This window comes from Miscanthus floridulus, chromosome 19 (assembly GCF_019320115.1).
Source record: "Miscanthus floridulus cultivar M001 chromosome 19, ASM1932011v1, whole genome shotgun sequence".
NCBI classification, from domain to species: domain Eukaryota; kingdom Viridiplantae; phylum Streptophyta; class Magnoliopsida; order Poales; family Poaceae; genus Miscanthus; species Miscanthus floridulus.
In genome coordinates, this window is record NC_089598.1 from 55,297,061 (window position 1) to 55,307,608 (window position 10,548).

The following is a 10,548-nucleotide window of genomic DNA, read 5'->3' on the forward strand; positions in this document are numbered from 1 at the left end:
TTGGAAAATGAATAAGATATTCGCTTAGATAAAATAGATCAGTATTTGTTAGAAAATAAATAGTTTGGTTGTAAAGAAAGTAGTCCAAGTCTATAATGACTCTTTCATTAATTTCTTTGAGGATAAGTTTAGAATGCTTAGGAGTCAAGTCTCCCAGGGCTATAAATAAAAACTTAATCAAAGAAATAATTAATCTATTCCCCTATCCCCTTCTCTCTTCTCCTGTGTCGTCGCCCTCCTCTCCTCTCACTCGTGCCCGACCCTCTGCCCTAGCGCTGTTGCCAGCATCAGCAAGCCGACGCTGCCCTAACGTCGTCGCCCCACCACAGCAACACCTCACCCTAGCTGGCCACCCCGAGTAAGGCCGTCACATGCAGGGTATGCTTCTAGTTTTTAATCATTGGCAACACAAAAGCTATTACGCTTAAGAGTGCGCTCGCTAGGATGAATCTTTTTCTTTTGTTATTATGGTCTCTTAGGCTCTAGAGGAGTAAAGACAAATCACATGGCTGAAGCCCATGATGCCGCACGTCCATGTTATATTCCTTGATTATGGTTATGCTAAAACTTTCCAACATGAACACACATGAAAAGAGTGGATCATCGTTCTTAGGGCTATGATGAAAGAATAGTTCAAGATGGCGAGGCTTATAGCGAGTGCACGACGAGGGAAGGAGTGGCATGGGAATTTGATGTGCTTCAATATTTTTTATGGAATTTTTCAAAGATATTAGTGGCCAGCTTAGATAGCTCTGATGCGTGCATTTTATCCGTCCCATAGACGTTGTTACTTTCCTTATTTTTTTCTATTAAACGAAAGAATCAAGTTGTAATGATTTTTCAATTCTATACTATCATTTATTTTGATACTAGAATTTGTTCTGGATTTTTTTTATATATATATAGCTTTTGATAGACCTTGGCCGTTACATACTGACCTATAGGACCAATATAGTAGTTTTTTCTTTCACTTGAGTATGAAAAAGATGACCTTTTAACTTTACTTATGGCAATACATTGACCTTTTATATATGTGTGTGCATTTTTTTCAACATATGGAAATCAAAATAATTATTTAAAAAAATTCAATACCAAATTTAGATATTTTCTAGTAATAATTCATATTGACTATTTATTTAGATATTTTCTTTCTGATTCATTTGGAGATCAAAGTATTAGTTTTTTATAGTCTTTTGTTCAAAATTTTCCTTACTAATTGTGCTTATTAGATGATCTTTATTTAGTTATTTTTCTTTCTGAACTCATGCGGAAAACAAATTGCTATTTAATTTAATTTATTATTCTGAATTTAACATTTATTAACTATATTAGGTACAAACTCTTTGATTTGATTTATTCCGTTACGTCCAAACAGCATGAAATTTCTAGGGGTCGTACTAGCAGCCGACCAGGTGCCGTGCTCCGTGGAATTGGGCCGCTTCGGCCCAGCTCACGTTCCCCCGCCTGCATGGCTTCCAGCCCAAGTCGGTTTCCCTCCCGCGCGTGTGCGCACTTCTGGCATAGCTCGGCTTCACGCCCGCGCATGTGCGGCCCAGCTCGGCTTCCCGCAACCTGGTCCATCTGCATATAAAAGAGAAATAAAACAAAAAATAATCCATTTTAGGATTTGAACACAAGACCTGTTGTTTCAAAGATGTTACTCTCCATTTAAAGTCCAATAAAAACATTGTACCATTTAAAGTCCAATAAAAAAATATTTTGGACCATTTAAAGTCCAATAAAAACATTCAACCTCACAAGAATAATATTTTGGACCAAAATATGCATGTGCGAAATCAAAAAAAAGGAAAAGAAGAGGACAGAGGAAAAAACATATAACAATGGGAATAAAATAAAATATGAAAGAATAAATGACATAAGAAAAATTAATAATCAAATGTAAATAAGTGAAAGAAAAAACTACAACTATGAAACAACATATTTAAAGAACATGATAAAACACATAGAACATTACATATATAATAGAATAATATTAAATATTCAATATAACATCTCATGAGTATTACATGGCTACTCAATCATAATTCTGGAACATCCCATTTGTAATATGTGAACATAAAAAAATACACCATATAAATATCACATGTATACTACGTGAACTTCACAATAAGACATGTAGAAAAAATAGAGAACATCACATGTATACTACACAAACATCTCATTTATATCACGTGAACATCCAAAAACACACCGTAGACATATGTATATCATGGAAATATAGGAGTTAAAAACGTAAAAAAAACTACGTATTATGGAAAACAAACAAGGAAAAAGAGCAGACAAAGGGAAAAAAGGTCAGGTACCATTTGAAATAAAACAAAAATACTAAAGAATGAATGAAATAAGAAAAATAATCGAATGTAAATAAGTTGATGAAAAAGTAAAATATAATATGGAACAATACATAAAAAGAATATAATAAAAAACACATAGAACATCACATAGTTACTATTAGAATATCACATGTATACTACGCGATATGTATCTCTTGGAATATAGGAAAGAAAGATGAAGATGGACAGAAAAAATTAAAATAACTAATTACAATAATAAAATAAATAAGAAGAAAAAGACAAATAAAAAGGATATAGAAAACAAAAAGAACAAAAAAACCAAAGACACTAGAAACAAAAAAGAAATAGAAGAAACTAAAGAAAAAATAAAAATGAAAAACACACCTAGCATGTGTAGGCCGCACGATCAGTTGCTCCATGTGTTGTCTTGCTCGAAGCTCAATGGCAGTTCTGCATTTGTTGTAAAAAAAAGGGATTTCTAAATATCTTCCAGCAGTTTTTTGTTTCTGTTATCTTCCACTTTTGTACGGTGCTGATTTATGTTAAGATTCGTGCTCCTTTTGGTCCCATCTAAGTTGTGTGGCTGTGGTTTGCAATGTCTTTTGAATTATCCCGCTGCTTTTGTGTCTAAAAGAATTATCCCGCTGCTTCTTTTTCATTTTCTGTGGTCTGGGAGTTGTAAACGTTAGCCGTGGCCTTGCAGACGCCGGCGGTGGCGGCCGCGTCGTTTGTGTCTCCGCGTCTGCCCGGTCGCCCCTTCTCCGCTTGCATCGTCCACGGCTGTTGCCCCTACTCCGTTCGCCTCATCCATCGCTGTCTCCCCTGCTCCGCTCGCCTCGTCCACCGCTGTTGCTCCTGCTTCGCTCGCCTCGTCTGCCTCTGTCGCCCCTGCTCTACTTGCCTCATCCGCATCTGCGTCTCTCCCTCCCGCGCTGCAGTTTGTCTGTCGTCCGCACCTCGTCCACTGCTATTGTCGTCGGTTGCCGTGGTTACCCTCGCCCGCCGCCCTTTGTGCGCCACATATACTGATACAGGTGAGTCTTCTTCTCTCCCTCCACCGTCCTCTGTCTTTTCAGTTTGCATTCAGTTTCATCAATCTGGTTTTGATTCAGAGTTTTAGAGTTGTAAGCCTGACGTATGCTGGTTCATTCAGTTCATTAGATCTAGTTTCATCGGTCTAGTTTTGATTCAGTTTGCATTCAGTTCCATTTTGGATCTGTCAGTTGTGTGCCAAAAATAGGATGAACGTTTGAAAGTTTAAATGAATATCATTCCAGAAACTAGCAGTTTTGTTTTTTGGTGATTGTAGTTCAGTTTCAGCAATAATCTATGGAAAACTAAATGACAGTTCTCCTAATCTTCTGGTGGAATGATTCCATTAGTGATGTCCTTTTGCAAAAAAATGTACATACCTATCTTCACCCTGTTCGTTTGGACTTGTTTGGCTTATAAGCCATACTTTTTCAGCTAACGAATAATATTTTTCTCTCACACCAAATCAGCCAACAGTACTTTCAGCCAAGGCTTATCAGCCAAACAAGCCCAAACGAACATGGCACTTACCTGAACTAGAGTTGAACTGAATGTCACTTAGTTCTCAGTCCTAAAATATTTTTTTTTTGAAAATTGAATTGATCTTGAATCATCCATTGCTGTTATGTCAGATAGCAATATCAACAGCTGTGGATATTAGTAATCATTAAAGACCCATTAGATATACAGATGATGGCTTATAATTGATGTATATATTTTTTTGCTTCTGCTGTTTGCTAGGTTGTACCACAGCTCTGCAAGAATAATGCTATATTTCAAATTATGACTAGTAATACTATATTTTTACTGTTATAGGTCACTGATAATTGGCTGATTGATCAATTTTTGCTACTCTATGTGATAACAAATAAGATTTTAATGAGTTGATCTATAACCTATTTATATTTGAGCAAATTTCATTTACCCATTTTTATTTAATTTTCAGCACTATCATGTTATCTAAATGTAGCATCCAATAATGATAAAATAGAAAAAAAAGCAGATAAAACCAGTAGGTATGTTTATAGAACCACACGGATAATCCATTTATAATGGTTTGGTGTACAGTTCCTTCGCTACTCTTTCAGTTATAAGTTTCCTTACAGTTTGTATAGTTTGTTTTTAATGATTTTTCAGTTTAAATATTCCTATTAGTTTATGATTTTTCAATTTAAATGTTCCTATTAATCTCTATTCAGCAGCATTAGTTTCAGTGCAGTGCAGTGCCCTCTTTGTTGTTTGTTAGTAGCAGTTAAGCCACACTTTTTAGCAGCTGCTTTCCATTTTTTAGTTAAGCAGTGTATCAACAGTATTGCAGTCAAATCCTTGAGCTGGCAGCTTATCTGTTCAGCAGTTGTTGTTTCTTTTTCCTTGCCGTGACTAAGTGCAGCTCTTGGTCTAAACCTCTGTCTAGCAGTATGTGTTTTGTACGGCTGAAAACTCATATTTGTTAGTTTATAGTTTGAGTTTGAATGTTTCAGTTATCCCTTTCAAGGTTCAGTGTTTCAAATATCAGTATTTCAGTCTTATTGTTTTTAGTATGTTGGCATTTTTTCATGTAATGCTCAGTGCAACAGCAACCTGATACTAGACACTGCCCAGCTGCATGTTCTTTTCATCAATTTCTATAAGGAGAAGGGGCTACAGCTCACTTTGTTTTTTGTTTTTTTACAGTTAAAGCAGGTTAGGAGCACGCAAATCTTGTGGTATGTGCACATCCTTTTTATGATCTAGAGAAGCAATTTTAGCTTATCTACATGTTTATTTCTTCAAGTATAATTTTCAGTTTAGGTCACCATGTGTTTTGGGTCTTATGTGCTGGAACTGTTTTAAGCTAAGCTAAGGGAGCTTGAGTGTTCTTTAGCTGGATTAATTATTAAGGTTTTAATGTGGATGTGTGTAATTATTTAGCGGATGGTGATGATTTTTTATTTATTTTTTGTTCTCATTTTGAGGTTGAGTGTTTCGGTTTTTGCTTGAAGGTTAAGTGTTTTAGATATTAGTATTTCAGTGGTATCTTAGTGTTTCAGTTTTTGTTTGAAGGTTAAGTGTTTCAGATATTATTAGTATTTCAGGGGTATCTCATTTTTTGTTGTACATTTACTCATTAGGTGCTCATGGCTGGTAGGAGCAAATGTTGTTTTGGTAATCGTGTCCTAGAGGAAAGTACTCGAGCAGATCTTGGTCGTAAAGGATCTGAACCTGAATGTGTGCGTCATACTAGTGATGTAAGTTCTTAGTTATTCTGAAGTTTATTGTTTAAATATATTTTTTAATTATATGGGTTTGTATGTTCTTTCAGGCCTTCCTTTCAACTGCTAATGTAAATTTGGTCCTCATCGGCTTTCTCTGTCTTCTACACGCCGCCGCCGCCGCGGCCATCTACGTACGTTGCGGCGAATGTCTTCTGTTGTGGGCGCTGGTTTTCTATCTTTCTTGTCCGATGTTGTACGTGTGCTGTTTGTCGGCGGGTAACGTGTTGTCAATTGGCTGGTTATTTTTTCCTTGTGAATTATTTTGTGGAAGATGACAACCGTAAAAATCTTTCAGAAGATAACAACCACAAATATCTTCCAGATGCTTAGTCATGTGACGTACATGTGCTGCTTTTTCATTTTTTGTTGTTGTGGTGTATCATGTCACGTGGCAACTGCTGATTTGTTGAAAATGTGGAAGATAACAAACAACAAAATCTGCCAAGAGATGTGCTGCTTCCTGCTACCTGGTCGGACGGGAAGATTGACGAATTTCTAGACCTCCTCAACTAATGTGAAGACTCCTTTTAGCACTGTTATATAGAAATAATAGATTAAGATTTCCATTTTATTCCTATTAGATCTGGTGTCATAACGGTTGTTTTCTTTACAAACATGGTGAAACTTAAATATGATTTCACACTTAGGATAAAAAACTTGAATAACAACACACCTGCAGAGTTAGTTGTAACCGGCACTAGCTTGTGCTACGTATATGCTCCTTTGCTTCACATCATATGAAAGTGATTATGAACATGACACGAACGCGTATACAACTATGTGTGTGCATCACAACAGGTGTCTTCTGTTGCGCTAGCGGACAAAGTGAGAAATCGATCAGAGATGCTTCCAGCTTTTGATGCATGCATGCGGTCTACTGGTGGTGAGATCCCTGCATCTGCAGCGCTGACCTGTCTCTCTCTCTGTTCCAGTTTGAGGCGCGAGGTTGTTTTTTCTGTTGTGGATCGGGATGATTCGGGGGTGGAAACGTAACAGCCAGCAAGCTAGCTAGCTGTAGCATTCTTGCACACACGCACGTCACATACGGTGGCACCACACATGCATGGTCGATCTCGTTTTAGAGAGAGAGGTGTATAGATATATACCGGCATTCACTACAGAGGCATATATGCATGCATGCATGGCCAATCTCGTTCATGTACACCCTGTAAAATGCTGCGCGTGCTTTCTTCGTATCCCTGCAGCTACAAATACAATACGATACAAGATGGCCGCTACATGCATGCATACATGTACAATTGTAGGATGACTTCAACTGCATGCGAGGTTTCACACTTTCACATGTAAGCGCGAGGAGGATGGACTAGTGTAGAAATATTTATGGACGTATATAAGGAAAGAAGGAGATTATAAAAAGCTAACATGTAAGTAAAGGAAATATATATTCATCTAGAAGAAAAGGAAAATTCAACCAGGTATGGAAGAATTCATGAGAAACCGTGATTACGGAAACTCAAGCAACGTTAGTGTCCTTTATTTCTCAGCTGCCATGGAAGATGTACGTACAGGCCGGCTATAAATACATGGCTAGATCATTGGATACATATACCCAACAGCTCTAGCTAAGCTAGCGCGCTCGTGTAACCCGGCTTCCGGCATGGCTTCCAAGCAGATCGGCCGGGTCGTCGTCTTGTCCTGCTTCATTGCCATCATGGCTCTGGCCTTCCGTCCCTGCGCATCCGTCGAGCCCATGGACGGCGGCTGGTTGGACGCCGGCGCCACCTGGTACGGCCCTGCCAACGGCGCTGGGACCGACGGTACGTACGTGTGCATTACCATGCATCTATCTCATGCACGGCCAAGATGCATGCATGTGTACGTTTTCATTGCGAATGCAGCATGTCTTGATATATAGAATAGACGTACACAATATATGTGCGTACACAATGGCTGATGCCAGCCCGCGCTCATCATCTACTAGATAGTAGTTTAATCTTTGTGTTGGTATATATATAGGTGGTGCGTGTGGGTACCAGGGTGCCGTCGACCAGCCGCCCTTCTCGTCAATGATCACCGCCGGCAGCAATTCCATCTACCAGGACGGCAAGGGCTGCGGCACCTGCTACCAGGTACGTCAGATCATTAGGTTACGTTCATCGATGGGCCGGTTCATGCAGTGCAAGTTAACCCGTACGTACTAGCTAGTAGCTAAGGTTATTACTAATTGTTGGGTTACTACTTCTCCAGGTGAAGTGCACCGGCCACGCGTCGTGCTCCGGCAGCCCGGTGACAGTGGTCCTCACTGACCTGTGCCCCGGCGCGTGCCAGTCGGAGCCCGTTCACTTCGACCTGAGCGGGACGGCGTTCGGTGCCATGGCGAAACCCGGCCAGGCCGACCAGCTACGGAACGCCGGCCGCCTCCCAGTCCAGTACACTCGGTATATACCTCACTGCTAGCTAGCTGCATCATGATCTGCATGCATATGACGACGATAATTAGCTGCTTCCCTTGCACCGTCGTCGTGACCTGACCGCGCGTTGGTTGTCTGTGTATGCGTGCAGGGTGCCGTGCAACTGGAACGGCGTGGACGTCGCCTTCAGGGTGGACGCCGGCTCAAACGCCAACAACGTCATCCCCGCCGGATGGCAGCCCGGCAACACCTACCGCTCCGTCGTCAACTTCGGACAAAACTGACGGACTACGTGTACTCATGTCTCAAATCCAATAAGATGCAGCATGTGGCCTGCATGCTAGATCATATCAATGCTCTTGTCTCTGTTGATGCTGATCAGCCAATGAATAATTGTCGATCGGAAACTCAACATATATAAATAATAATATAATGCAAGCACTGGAAATAAATTTTAATTTACTCTTCTGTGATGATGTTGTTGGTGTTACGCTTCAAGAATGTATACTCGACTTGAGAACATGCATGCATACCACTGCTGTTTGCATATACTAGTCCGTCACCCCGTGCTTTTGCACGGGCTAGAACCTTGGAAGACATAAGGACTCCCTCTATTCTTTTTTATATGTCACATTAACTTTCTCATGAGTCAAACATTACTATCTTTAACCATTCATTCTAAAAAATGTTATAGTTTCGTAGCATATGAATTATACATTGTGAAATCATTTCTCATAGTGAATCTAAATTAAAACATAAATCTTATGTCATGAGCCTGTATAGTTATTTTTTGAAATCGATGATAAAAGATACATATGTTTGATTTAGGACACAACTAATATGACATGTAAAAAGATGAAGAGAGTATTAGTTACTCCCTCCGGTCCAGTTTATAAGGCATAGATTGACATGGCACAATTAAACTTTGATCATTTATTCGTTTTATATTGTATTGGTTATGATTATTGGATAGTATTTCATTACAAATCTAATCGCATCAAGACTATATTATAGTAGGTAAAAATTATTGGACATATCATTGTTTAAAGATATAAAGTTTGAATATTAATGTGCTTGTGTGTCGTATAAATTGGATTGAAGGGAGAGAGTATTGTTTAGTACTTCTAACTAATAAAAATCAATTATATTGAATTATATGTTTTTCTCCTTGTTCATTTTCTAACACAATAGGTATAACAAATACTCTAGTTGTGATAAACTTACCAATTATAGTTCCATATATAGGGATGAAAACAGATCGGATTGGAGTGGATAATGGCTTTTCCATATCCTAATCCATTTTTTCTTCTCGGATTCGGAGCGGAGGATCGGATATTATATGGATTTGGATGCGAATACATATTTTTTAGGATGTCGCAAATGGTACGGATTTGGACCGGAGTCGGAGCGGAAGCGGACTTTTTTAAGTCGGATGCTATGTGCTTACATATTATTTTTTATGATAAGAAACAATTCATTAACCATAGTCATAAAGCGGCAATACAACTCGAAATAATCACCATCAATCCACCACTTCAATTTAAGGGCTCACAAAATTAATACAAGTTCTTAGTTTGGGCTAATTTATATTCTTGCTGCTTGGGCTCCTTAAAATATTTGGATTATCCTATTATACGCGTCGGATAATCCGTGTTTAATTATTGGATAATCCATATCCACTGGATTTCACCAATTCCATATCCTACACCGCATCTGCATATAATCGGATTTGGATTATCCGCATCCGCATGGATATTAAAAACACTTATCCATATCCTTAAAATTTGGATTCGGATCGGATCGGAGTGGAGGATTATCCATACCACTTTCACCCCTATCTATATATTATTCATCCATATCCATAGTTATTTTCCCATTTGAATCCTACCTCTTTGTATTTTCAATTTTGTATTTAGTCGAGACATTATTGCACCCTATATCCTATGACATCATGAATCTAAATTGTGTTTTTAAAATTTGTCTTATTGCTTGTTATTAAAAAATTAGTCCTCAAATTAAGTTGAAAAACTCTTTTACCTTTTACTAAAACATCTTTTGTACCTTTTAAGATAAGAACTTTACGTCATTGACTGCAATCCTAAGTACTATGATGACTTAAGCAGTCATGTAAACACATGCACCATGCTATTTAATATCAGTGGTTGATCATGAAGGGAGATCTACTATGGGTAGCTATGCTAACTGTTGACATTTCTAGGTTTTGTATCCTCGGCAACGGCGCTAGAAATGCTTGTTGACATTTTTAGCATCGCCACCAGGTTTTGTATCTTCGGCAACGATGCCAGAAATGTTTATTGATATTTCTTATGCTCAAGTAGATAATTCCGCAAGAGCACAGAATATCATTATAGCATTTCACCCAAGAGTATTCTATGGTATCGTTATTTATATTTTTACCACAGGGAAGCAAGGGTTAAAGATAGTGATAGTTAACCATCACATATCTACTAACTAGATTACCGACTAGACTAAAGTGGGATAATTGATATACAATAAAGTGGGGTGACACACAAGGATCCAATCACAGAAAAGTAAATTGGAAATATAACTAAG

The 10,548-nt window shown here is 38.4% G+C and overlaps 1 protein-coding gene across 1 annotated transcript; it reads left to right on the forward strand.

Annotated features, from left to right (window-relative positions):
* The first annotated feature begins 7,220 nt into the window (after positions 1 to 7,220).
* On the forward strand, positions 7,221 to 8,258 carry LOC136525246 (putative expansin-B14). Its single transcript, XM_066518249.1, has 4 exons — positions 7,221 to 7,380; positions 7,580 to 7,692; positions 7,811 to 8,001; positions 8,126 to 8,258. Exons 1-4 carry the CDS (start codon positions 7,221 to 7,223, stop codon positions 8,256 to 8,258), a joined length of 597 nt encoding a protein of 198 aa, XP_066374346.1.
* Positions 8,259 to 10,548: the final 2,290 nt, after the last annotated feature.

Excerpts from the sequence above, each read along its gene's own strand:
- LOC136525246 (XM_066518249.1), top strand. The coding sequence starts at position 7,221 with ATGGCTTCCAAGCAGATCGGCCGGGTCGTCGTCTTGTCCTGCTTCATT. Across the intron at positions 7,381-7,579 it reads CAACGGCGCTGGGACCGACG|GTGGTGCGTGTGGGTACCAG; the intron begins GTACGTACGTGT and ends GTATATATATAG. Across the intron at positions 8,002-8,125 it reads CTCCCAGTCCAGTACACTCG|GGTGCCGTGCAACTGGAACG; the intron begins GTATATACCTCA and ends GTATGCGTGCAG.